Source organism: Aulonocara stuartgranti (assembly GCF_965226115.1).
Source record: "Aulonocara stuartgranti genome assembly, chromosome: 11".
NCBI classification, from domain to species: domain Eukaryota; kingdom Metazoa; phylum Chordata; class Actinopteri; order Cichliformes; family Cichlidae; genus Aulonocara; species Aulonocara stuartgranti.
The window spans coordinates 36,815,756-36,828,633 of NC_138947.1; the positions used below are offsets into that span (position 1 = coordinate 36,815,756).

General features: G+C 42.8%; 1 protein-coding gene across 7 annotated transcripts in view; it reads left to right on the plus strand.

Moving 5' to 3' along the window:
- The window catches only part of cdk14 (cyclin dependent kinase 14), a 247,147-nt gene that overhangs the window by 109,760 nt on the left and 124,509 nt on the right, over positions 1–12,878 (plus strand). For all 7 annotated transcript variants that reach the window (XM_082551038.1, XM_082551039.1, XM_082551040.1 and 4 more), the window contains one exon: positions 5,198–5,321. In XM_082551038.1, coding sequence (XP_082407164.1) covers positions 5,198–5,321 — 124 coding nt within the window. The remainder of the gene's footprint in view (positions 1–5,197; positions 5,322–12,878) is intronic.

Here is a 12,878-nt window from a genome sequence, read left to right on the forward strand (position 1 = left end):
TTGTGACTGTGATGTGATAGTCTCATTCAGTTGTCGCAGTGATGGAAACATTTTCAGTACGTGTGTGTTGTTCTTCCTGTCACCACTCGTGGGGGTTACACGTGTAATGTTTTGTCCCCAATCAGTCAGTCTTCAGTCTTGATGCTCGTTAGCATCGCCTGCTCCATATTAACAGCGTATTAAAGCGGTGTTGTGTCCTGAGCTGCTTTACTTTGTTTTTCCCAGTGAATCTGTGAAGCTAACGATGAACCCCAGTGTACTGCTGTCACTTTGATATATTGCCTCGTGCTTTGCTGCACAATGAATATTAGACAAAGCAGGCAGACTCCACTCCATTCAGCTGATAGATAACACAGAAGCAATTCAATTCTTACATTCTTTCATATTTCTTATCTTGATAGAGAGTTGTGCTTGCCTTGGGTGTGATGGCAGTGAGTGTTTCATCATTAGAAAAAAAGCAGAGTGTTTATTGGTGATGATGGATTGTTGTTCAGGCAGTAGGGTCACTCCTCAGGTGATGGATTATGTTAATGGCTGATTTAACTATGATCACACGGCATATTTCTCCTGCAGTTCGGGACTAATAATGCATCATGATTAAGCAGAGTGTCTCATACACCTGCAGGGCTTTTTTCTTTTCAGAGAAAAAAATGACACTGATGAACTAAAACATTATCGCCAAGGCAACGTTTACATTTTGGTTATTCATGCAAGAAAACAGCTGGACTCTCTGAAAGTGCCCTATTTTATCAGACGAGTCCATTAGGTCACTGCTTCTTCCAGCCCTTACACAGACTTCAGAGGTCTTTGTTTCACATGTGAATGGACAAAATGTTCAGAATGCTCTTTTCTGATCTGTATCGTCAGCTCGTTCTGCCGTAGAAGCACACAGGTAACACCGTCTTATCGAGGGAATGTTTCTTGGATACACAGCCAGACTTTTTGAATGTCAAAGTGGCCGTTAAGTTGTACTGGTAGAGTACAGATCATAGGACACAGCATCCAAAAAATTAAAAAATATAAAAAGCCAAAAGTACAGTGCTCTACACTTACCAGCTTTGGGAGAAAGGCCAAGATCCAGAATGCACCGCAGTGGGAAATTTCCAGTCCCTGAGTTTAAAATGATGTTGCTTTGCTGCGACAGGGTGAAGCTGGAGAGTAATGGGAGTGATTTTACAGACAGCGTCATTGTTTTCGATGTTTTCTGTGTGCGTGTACTAAAGCATCAGAATCATTTTATTATGATTCTGAAAAGTTGTCCAATTTTTTTCAGGCCCCTTAAAATAGGCGCTGTAATTCCAAAACAGTTGGTGCAATATTAACAGAATGGAAAGTCATTGTTTGGTTTCAAATTCACTGCAGTGCTGCACAGAGCCAAAATTACAGAAATGACATCATCGTCCAAGTACTTAACTATAAGAACTCTCACAGGTTAGTCCTAAGAGTAGTATTAGCAGGTGTATTAGTATTAGTTAGTTAATACAGTGCTCATAGTACTGAAAACCGAGTATCTATCATCTATATCAGACCTTAACTCTGATGTATACATATTGTACAAGCTCGCGACCCTCACTCATGATGGAGTGCTGCACAAAGTCAAGAAAGCAGGAGCTGTAAATGGTTTCAGAGGCAGATCAATGTTAGAGAGAAAGCAGGACCAATACTCTAAGCGATGGGCGTGACGTTAATCGGCACACTCTTACTAATTTGGTTCTACATTTCTTATTGTGTGTCGTTTTGTTTGCCTTTGTCGCTTTGCCGTGTCCGTGCTCTCACACCCTCAGCTGCTCGCTTCCTCTCAAATCATTCACCTAGATGGATGTGTGCACTATACTCAGGTAAACTTGACGGGCCATCTATCAGCGAGCCAAACGTTCACCGTGCTGACCACACGTAAAGGTGACTAAAATCCTTCTCTGCATGTGGTCACTTATTAGGAGGATCTACGTAGTTTAACAGGAAAACTGTTCTGTCTTGAGTATTATTGTTATTATTACTGTCAGAACTGTCAGAGCAACCTCCTATAACGGCCCTCAGCACTTCACTCTCCCTTAGATATTAGAATGCAAATGGAGTCGAGGTATTTCCATTCAAAGCCAAGCAAGAAAAGAGAGGAGAAAAAAAGTCTCCTTTTAGGAGTGTTTGATGTGTGAATTGATGTGAGAATAAAAGAGAGATTTCTCTTTCTTTTCTGTTACCGTGCAGTTGTGCTCCTAACAGGGAGAGGGCTTTTCACAAGTGCGTTTGATATACATGAGTAAACACATTTCCCATGCTAATTTTCTGCACTGCGGTTCATCTCTCACCCACCGAGTCCAGGAATAGTAAACTGGTGACCCGGTGACTCCAGATGCCAGACAGGGCCCCGTCCCTGATTGGACTGCACGGTGCTTCAATCAGCTTAATTGGCCAAGACTACGGTATCAGTGAGAGGGGAGAAATGACAGAGGAATGCTGAAATTGGAAGAAAATGAAGAGCTGCGTCGCGCACACCTCATTATGTCTTGATTGACACGTCTGCAGAGGGGGAGGGGGGCGGTGATCTGAGCATCTCAGCGGCGAAAACAAAACAAGCTCAGTAGAGCTTTGATTCTGGGTCCTTTTAGGATTTTGCTTATTAGCTTTTTTTTAGTTGACAGCAGCAGATACACTTTATGCAGTAAGTATATATTTAAACCTAAAATAGTTTTGTGTGTGCAACAGGGATTTATGAGGGCTGTTGTCAGTCTGAGGTGCTGTGTGTCTCTAAATACATGCATTTAAATGTGTCAGCAAAAGCGCATTCATGCATTTTCATAAGTGGTTTCAAAGAAGCGCAAATATTGTTTTTAATTTGTAGAACCTCGGTTCTAATCAGGTTCTACTTTGCACTTTGATTGTGTTATGTGAGCTGTGTGTATAAATGAATTCCTTGAGCATGGCTAATCCTTTGAGGTACATGTCACCATCACAATCAGAATATTTGACTTCCAAGTCTATGAAAAATTGTCATTCTTACTGACACACATGTGAAAAATTATTCACATTTTTCCCAAAGAAATTCTCGATTTTTGGGGGCTTTCTGCAAAATGTTGCAGGTGCCACTAGCCAGGCATAGGGTGAGTGCTAACGCCTGCGATGACTCAGATCTCTGCTGGATGGTTTTCTCCTTCTGATCAGTGTTTCATGGGGCCCAGAATGGCTTCAACAAACTGGCTTCATGCTGCATTATTTGCACAGATCATTTTTTCTTCTTGAGAAAAATTGTCCTTGTTAAATGTATAAAAAATGATAAACAGACGAGCCTAAGTTTATGCAGAAATCTCATGGTATTGGTTGCTTTTCTTCTCCTTGTGATGGCCTTGGCAGCAAGAACTGCAGTCAAGCATTTGTGATAATTGGCAATGAGTCTGTCTCATCACTGTGGGGGAATTTTAGTCCACTCTTCTATGCAGAATTCTTTTAATTCATTTAGGTTTTCGAACTGTTATTCATTCATTGTGCATTCATACTCCGATGGATGCATCGGAGAGCAAGTCGGGGTTAGTATCTTACCCAAGGATATTTGGTATGCAAACTTGGGGAACTGGGGATCGAACCACCAATCAGCAGCTGACCTGCTCTACCTCCTGAGCTACAGCCACCCCACTCTTCCATAAATGTCATTTGTGCCCAATCTCTTACTGCTGAATCATGAACTTGGACCTTAACTGAGGTGAGTCACGTCTGCAGTTAAGGTCAAAAACTCAGATGTTGTTCCGAGTTCTTTTGTGACCTCCTGGATGAGCCGTCGATGCTCCTTGGCGTAATGTTGGTAGGCCGGTCACCCGTGAGAAGGTTCACCGCTGTTCCAGGGTTCTAGATTTGTAGATAATGGTTCTCACTTTGGTTCAGTGGAGTCCCAAAGCTTCGGAAATGCTTTTGCAACCTTCGTAACCAGTGACATTGTTCATCATCTGGCATGATATGTTGCATTTCGACACATTTTAGTTTACCCTACTTTGTCACACAGGTTATATTTAAGGGATTTATTGATTCAACAGGCCTGGGTGTGGCTAGTGAAGTTACACTCAGCTTTCAAATAAATGGGGTTTTATCCAGGGCAGGGATAGCTCAGTAGGTAGAGTGGCGGCCCCATGATCGGAAGGTTGGGGGTTTGATTCCTCTGAACAGCTACCCTGAGGTACCCCTGAGCAAGGTACCGTCCCTACACACTGCTCCCTGGGCGCCCAATGACTGCCCACTGCTTCACTGAGTTAAAATTGCAGAGAGGGATTTCCCCACGGGGATCAATAAAGTACACTTTCTTTCTTTCTTCTAATCACAATAAATTCATGATTGAACAAAGGGTGGAGGGTTGGATAGGGTTTTTTATGCTTTAATAAATGAAACATCACCTTAAACTGTTATCTTTGTCTAATATTAAAATGTGTTGATGATCTGGAACATTGAAGTTTGACAAATATGCAAAAAACGAAGAAATCAAAGCAAGGATGCTGAATGATGTCCCTTGTGGGTGAATGCAGACTGATTTTCGTGTAATAGTGCCCTCTTATTCTGTGCTGTCAGCAGTCCTCTGGCCCACCCTTTACAGGAAATAAAAAAGGAGGCAGCAGCTCCAACCAGTTCTGCATGTTTGCTGCGATTTCATGCACATCTCACACTCCTCCACACTTTCCTTCTGTCGCTTCTTCTCCTTTCTCTGAAGAACTCCCATAATAGCGAATAGACTACCAGCAAAATCAAGCCAGATTGATCAAACATACAAGCTACAATTCATGTGTTGGAAAGGTCGTATTAAAGGTGTAAACACTTCAATATGCTCACTCTGAGCAGTCAATGCAGCAGTCCTCAGTAATTCAAGTGGAAGGAAGCACGACTGTGTTCTTGACTGATGGCTCCACATTGATCTTTGGGGTGTCTGTGTGTGCCTTTACTGTTTTTTAGATGACATGTAAGCTTCATGCCTGTTTTCACTTGCACTGGAGGGGAGTCCCAGCACCTCAGTGATGAATAGGTTTTTCCACACCTCTGTGCACTCCACGCCTGCTCAGTGTCTGCCACAGCAGAAAGATGGAGATTTAGGCAGAGACAAATATCAGGATAATCGTTAAAGCATGATGGAGAAAAAGAGCCCGTCTTGGTCCAGTGTAACGTTTGTAAAGAGTTATGTCAGAGTCACTTCCCTCTGTTCACCTGTTTTTTGGTTGTTTTCCAGCTCTTCCTGTTCCAGTTGCTGAGAGGTCTGTCCTACATCCACCAGAGGTACATTCTTCACCGTGACCTGAAACCCCAAAACCTCCTCATTAGCGACACTGGAGAGCTGAAACTCGCCGACTTTGGTGAGCAAATTCAGTTTTTTTGTCAGAGATAAGAGTACATGTGAAACTTCGAGATGAGGCAGATTCTCGTGTGGTGGTGAAACAGTTAGTCCAGCATTTATCTGCAGTCATTACTCGTGTTATATGCACACTGCCTGTTTGAGTTGTTCTTCATTATCTTCAGTCTGCTTTAAAGGAGCTCTTTAAATTATGTGTCTTAACATTAACTGTTAAACACACCAGAATAAAATAAATAAATTCAGGTTGGAGATTCACTGCTGCTGCTGTGCTCTCCCGAGCTAAACATAGAGGCTGCTCGTCAAAGCTGATGTACAAAAGGAAACTTGCTGTGAGTGGAGCTGATGTTGCGTTTTTCTTCCTACATGAGTTAAATTGTAGTTATAATTTGAATTTGGTGTCACATGATCACGGTGAACAGGCAGGTGCTTCTGCTGAGCTCCTTCCACTGTGTCACACCCACATTTTAGCATTCTTTGACGTTAGCATCCTGTATAATCATCCATGCATTTTGTTCTCCCAGCAGCTTCCCAATATTTCAGCATCCTGCTGCCTTTTCCTTAAAAGTCCTGAGGAGACAATGGTTAGATTTTTAGCTTCCCCGGCAGTTTACGACTCCAGTATCGTGCATTAGAACAGCGGTTCTCAAAGTGTGTGGCGAGTTCTGACAGGTGGGCCTCAAGTTACCTGGCAAAACGTCATCAGAACTAATGTTTAACATCAGAATCACTTTTACAGCAGAACATAAAATTCACAGCAGTTACGTTAATGATAAGAGCATCTGCTGCATCTGCTGCATCTGCTGCAAAGCTGCAGCCGTGTGTGTAAGTCGACGGCCGCAATAAAGAAGTGTACTGGAAAGTGCGAACATGTGGTCGGGTCTGTCGTGCATCGTTTACAGTGGTGCCGAAACCCAGGATTGGGGCATGAGAGACCCAACCTGAGTTCTTTATTGCAGCTGTCGACTTAAACACGCGGCTGCAGCTTTTCGGTTACAGGCTACACACATCAACAACAACAACAGGACCCAGTTCACTCTGTTTGAAGCTGGCGAGGCGTGATTGTGGATGCCGCTCAGCATTTAAACACTGAGATTTATTAACAAGTCTCGGACTCTGTGGCCTATTAAAGCTGACACTCGACTCCGCACAAACACAGGAGAAAGCCTCACATATCCTCAAAAAGTCTAAACATGTCACAACTGAAGTCATGATCACAAAGTGGGATTTGGCAGGTGAGTGGACCCTAAGATCTCGTGGGAGCGCTGCCGCTGGGGAAAATGATCTCGTTATAAATAATTGCCAAATTAATTTGTGCTGCGTGCTCCTCTGCATTTGTTTTCTGTGTGGACGAGCTGTGATCAGCTCTGAGATTTGCAGCTCTTTGTGGATTTGTCCAACTGCATTGTGCAATATATAGGCAGATGTCACATGAGCTGTCCTGGCTGCTCTCCCACCTCGTTCCCAGGATAAACCTTGGGTAATGGTGGAGTTTGGCAAGTGTGACTAAAGAGCATCATCAGCTCAAATGCAAAACGATGACTGCTATGTTCAGCCTAACCTAACAGTAAACATGGAAACCACAATCTCCACTGCAGCAGTCAAACACACAGTCCACAGTGTAATCGTTACCATGCAACTGCAACTTTGTTGACAACTGTGTGCATGAGTGCACGACAGAGAGGAGGATGTGTGACGTGTGCGTGGAGGGCTGCAGGGTGGCGTTGCTCTGGGATTTGTTGAGTGAGCGTCATCAACTGCAAACAGCCAGGCTCCTGCATATGAAATGTGTGCTTTATGGTATAACATATTAAACTGCGTATCAGATTTAATTACACAGTAACTGGAGGAGCCTTTCCAAGTCATCATCATCTTCCAGTAATTTAAATCTGTATATTTAGCATGTGGCTAAAACAGACCCAAACCTAACCTTACCCAGGTCACTGGTGACCTGCCTGAAGTTAAGAGATTAAAAACATCAGGAAAAAATTATTAAATGAAGTGTGCACAACTACACAGTGTGCAGGAGGAGAGTGCAGACAGTGAAGCTGTCAGGTTGCAGGCATGAAAGGATGAACTCAACAGGCAGCTGTAGCAAAAACAAAATCCAAAATCAGAAAACTAGAAACTAAGGACGAGGAACAAAGACAGTAGGAAACTATACTGGGAAGCTAGAAGCAAGGATGACGAGGAACAGGGAGGAAGCACACAGCACATGGGAGTGGCACGACACGACAAAGGGCAAAGTAAAACACAGGACTTAACTATACAAGGGACTAATGAGGGAATGGGAAACACTGCTGGGACTAATAAGACATACGGAGACAAGAGAGAGCAAAACTAGATACACTGACATAGGACAAGACTTTCAAAGTAAAACAGGAAACACGAGACAATCGCAAAGACAAGACTGGACCCTGAGACAGAGACGCGACTGACTGGGAAGACAGAGGGAACATGAGAAAGGCAAAGAGACCAAAATCCTAGGACTCAAAATATAACACAAGCAGAACCAAAACCTATAATCAAACAATATGACTAAGCACACACGAAACACTGGGTCACAGACACAGTGCTGTGACAGAAGCTTCAAAATCCACTATAGATCAAGTTAAATACACTCATTTATTTCAAGTAAGAACATTCTTTGCATTTGCAGTGCTCAGTGTCCATCTCTGTAACCTGTTTTTGTTGCTGTTACTTATGTATGTTAGCCAAACTGTGCAAGACGGGGAGCCACACAGATCATGTTGGGTATAACAAGTATGACTGCTACATTTATCTTAGCCCAAAATCGCGCGCGCGTGTGTGTGTGTGCGTGCGTGTGTGTGTGTGAGTGTGTGTGTGTGTGAGTGTGTGTGAGTGTGTGTGTGTGTAAGTGTGTGTGTGTGTGTGTGTGTGTCTCAATTTGTGTGTGTTCTTGAAGTGGCACCATATGGCTTGGATCCATGTTCAGTAAACATTGCCTACATGGTCTGCTGGGCATCCTGGGGGGCAGACAGATTGACAGTCCAGTCCTTCTGTACACCATCCATCCATCCATCCATCCATCCATCCATCAGTCTCTGGTCCAGTTTCGCCCATCCACCCACCCATCCTCCAACTCCTTCTAACCTTGTCTCCTCCACTCATCCATCCCTTCCTCCCTCCCTTTCTTCTGTCCCTCTGCCCAGACGGATGGGGGGAGGGGGAGGGTGGCAGCTTCATCAATAATTCAGCCCATGTTTTAGAGCTAAAACATTACTGTGAAGGAAATGAGAAGGGGAAAATAATGGACAAAATACCAAATGAGCAAGAATGAAAATCCCTGGCCTATTAGTCTGTCGCTGCAGCTCGAGCTCATCAACAAACATGCACAAAACACAGAATCAGCCGATGCCTGAGGGATGCCAGATGAGGAAGGTGAAGGCTGTTCAAGTCTAAGTGTGTGTGTGTGTGTGTGTGTGTGTGTGAGAGAGACTTTGTGTGGCCGCCAGGGCTCCCTGTGGTCCCCTGCCTTGGCAGCAGGAATACTAACGGTCGACAGCTGAGGCCTGCGGAGCCGGTTGGGGTAAACGAGACAGACTGGGCCACAGAGTGTCAACAAAGGAGGCGCTGAGAGACACAATAAGAGGTGGCAGAGCACTCAGTAGAGATGAGACAGAGTGGTGATAGGATCCAGGCTGTAATGAGAAATTGTATTAAGATGTGGGTTAACGTCAGAATAAATCAAACTCTGAGATCTTACTCCCTGATTTTGTTCTTTCTTTCTGATTTGTCCCTCAGCAGTGTTAGAATGATCCATCAGTGGGTCTGGATGTATTGCTTAAAATGTATTTGCAATGCATTTCACTTTTTCAATGGGAAAAACCCACAGTGATGATGTAGAGGTCTCAAAAACTCACAAAAACCACGTACACTTGCCGTTACACGAACATAGAACTTTTGTTGTTTGGTTCTGATCACGTTTGTGATCATTTAAAACTACAAATATAAAACTGTGGACAGTATTAACTCTCGCAGGTATAAGCCATCATAGAGACTAAACCCAACCTGGATTTAAAGAAGGGCAAACCTGGCTCTTTCACGTGTCCGTGAACTCTGACCGCGCAGGGTTGGCATCATCATCAGTGATGACTTAGAGCTCAGGGGTTGAATTCAAAAATGCCTTTTCTGTGTAATAAGGATTTATTCAATTTGTGGCATTTCAGTCGCACCGTTATCAGAAAATACAGTACAGTGCAGTATTGTAGATGCACTGGCCGTATGTTGTGCAGGATGCTTTAGCGTGCTGAGCAGAACCAGGAAATATGATTTCTCATCAGCTACAGTGGCCAGAGCTTCACATCCCTGCTGCCGGTTGTCAGGCTGATCCAGATGCTCCCCTCTGCTCCGCTGTGGGTTTACTCACTTTTTAATGAGCTACACAAACAACCACCTCATAAATGAGGCTTTGAGGAGTCCACATGTTTCATATCAGGGACACAGCTAATTGAGGCCAATGAAGCAGTGTGAGGGGGTGATTTGTGTTGTTTGTGAAGCTGTAAAGACCATAATCTGCTTTCCAATGTGAACATACACACATATTCTGTACCTATAAGCAGTTACTCCTATAAACCTATAAACTGAGTGGACGTGCCAGTTCTACAAACACTTTCCCTGCTGGTTAATTTAGAAATGCAACTTCAGTGGAAGTGGATTAGTTAGTTAATCTTGATAGAATATCCCAGTTAAACAGAGAATTAGAAAGAATAGAATAATTAAAAAGCCATGCTTTGCTGGCCTTTTAAAAAAACAAACATTTTGTGATTTAAAAATTAAGGTGCTGTTCCTACATTTCCAAGTACTTATGCCTTTTCATCTTCAGACGATATTCTGGGATTGTTTTTTTTTTTCATTTCTTTAATGTATGTGTTACACAAGGAACATAATAGGATGGGCTCTTTGGCATAAACTTTAAAAGATGTTGAGTATAGGTTCACAGCTGATGCTAGCAGATTTGTTTAGCATGTTCTATGTATAAACATGTACAGCTCAAACCATTTACAGTTGTTATGAAGGGGGAAATTAGCAATAGAAAGCCACACTATAAAATAAACACTACCGGTCCAAGATTTTTCCTGTTTTTTGTTGAAAATGATGCAGTTTAATGTCTCATTTCAGAGAGTTTAATGTCTCTGAAATGAAAGCATAGAACACAAAACCAAATGGAGTTAAAAATAAAAACATGGAATCAATTTACAGACTGAAATGTATTCTAAACGTTTGACTCAACAAAGGACACGCCTTTGGCAGATATAACAGCTGAGATTAGAAATCAAATATTCTTCAGAAAGCTCTTCCCATATCTGTTGCTGAAGTTCCCACAAATGTGTGGCACTTGTAAATTGCTTTGCTGGACCTGTGGACCAGTTCATCTCTGGGATTGACTGAACCTCTTCTGTTCAGTTCATCCCAAACCAGCTCGATGGGGTCTGGAGAATGTGCTGAACACTCCATGTTTTCAAGCTCATCATCTCGTTCTTTTTTCCTGAGGTAGTTCTGGCAGAGCTTGGACTTATGTTTTGGATCATTATCCTGCTGTAGGATGAAGCTCTGACCAACCAGGTGCAGAACCTGTGCTGCAGAATGCCGTGGTAGCTGTTTTGGTTCAGGGAGCCTCTCAGTCACCGACCCTGGATCCGGCAAAGCAGCCCCAGACCATCACACATATTTGATGCCACACACTGTGGAACCATCCTTTCGCCTACTCGACGGCATACAAAGATGCGTTATTTTGATTATCATTCATCAGTCCATAATACCTTCTTCGAGTCTTCAGTAGTTTAATGGCGAGTTTGTCCCAGTTCCCGAGGGCCTTGTGATGGTGAAGCAAACTGTACTGACTGACACCTTGACTTTATCCAGAAAAAAGTTGGAACACCTGTAGGAATTAGTAGCACCAGCTTTCAAGGCTCGATCAACCTCCACTGCTGCAGAACTGCTTTAAATGGTTATCCCATTTTGTGTTTCCTGAAAAAGGCCTTTTTGTATGATTCTGAAATATACATTATTTTTCAGTTTTGGATAACCTACCTGGCAGTTCACCACTTACCTTTACACCATGACAAGCTCTTCATTGGACTTGAACAACTTGAATTGCAATAAATAACTGGAAAAATTGGGGTTTTCTTTTGAGAATATATATTTTTCATGGTTAAAAGCGAACACTTTAACATTGGAGTTTATGGAGATTCATTTTAGTTTTTCAGCCTCAAGTGGTGATTAGAGAAATTGCAGTTTTTGGCAAATTTTAACCGATGCAGTTCATTCAGATAAATTGGAACGGTGCCACACTGTGTTTGTATATTGGAATTTTTTATATACACTACGCCCACATTGAGTTTGACGCTTCAGAGCTCTGAAGTTATAGTAGCAATATATCAATGGGGTCACGTGCTGGCTCACACACAGAACAGCTTCAGACTTGAGAAAACCTTCTGAGGACGGACCTCTAATTATAGGAACAAGTGAAACAGTAGATGAGCGTTGCTCACAGCCCACCTGCTTCACAGCCTCGTGTCCACAGTTGGCCAGAACCCGCTGAGAGACTTTTTCATGTTTGTGCTCAAACACTGAAGCACTGCCATATGCTGCAGGCATCCATGGACACGCTGGACCACTGGTAGCAGTTAGAGATTTATTTACACGTGAAATGATCACCCTCACAGATTTTTTTTCCATGGGAGTTTGGCTGAGTGTGCATTTGGAGTTTTGAACCTGGTTGTGGGGTTGTTGCATGTCCCTGGCTCTTTGAAGACATGGGAACACTGCAGCAGTAGCAGCGTTTGAAAGTGGCCATGTCTGTCTGTCCGTGGATTGTTTTTTGTGATTGATTTTCATCCAGACTGAAAAATATCAGCAACATTTGCACAGATCAGGTTTTAAAGAAATATTTTTCTCAGGCAGTTTTTCCTGAATACTATGCTGACGGTCTGACTTACATAAAGTGTCACAGAGAAGTAAACAATTACAGTTTGAGTGGAATGTTGGTTCACTAATGGCTACTACTGTAGTTAGTTCAGCAAGAGTAGGGATGGGTATTGATAAGATTTTCACGATTCCGATTCCATTTTCGATTCTGTTTAACGATTCGATTCTTTATCGATTCTTTTTAAAAAAGGAGAACACTAAGGTCGATTAGCTTAGAACTTTGTTTTATATCTTCTCTTTGAATAAGATAGAAATTTAGGAGTAACATGGCCTTACAAACCCAACACTGAGATCTTAAGAGATCCACAGCCTACAGCTCTTCAATGGGGTGTCACAGGGTCCCCAGGAAAAATATTGTAAATGTAAAATAATAAAATAAATATTCTTCTGTAGCAATAACAAAGTATAACATCAATTATTCTGTAGCAATTACACAAGAATATCCAGTAATGTCCCTGCCTACAATTAAACACATTCACTTACTGAAAATCATCTGCTGTGGCAAATGGGTGCAAGCCTTTGACCACAAACTGAGTCACTGCTCGGTGACATTCGTCTATCCTGGCCTGAAAGGAGACGCTACCGGCAGACTGCAGCGAGAACTGCCAGC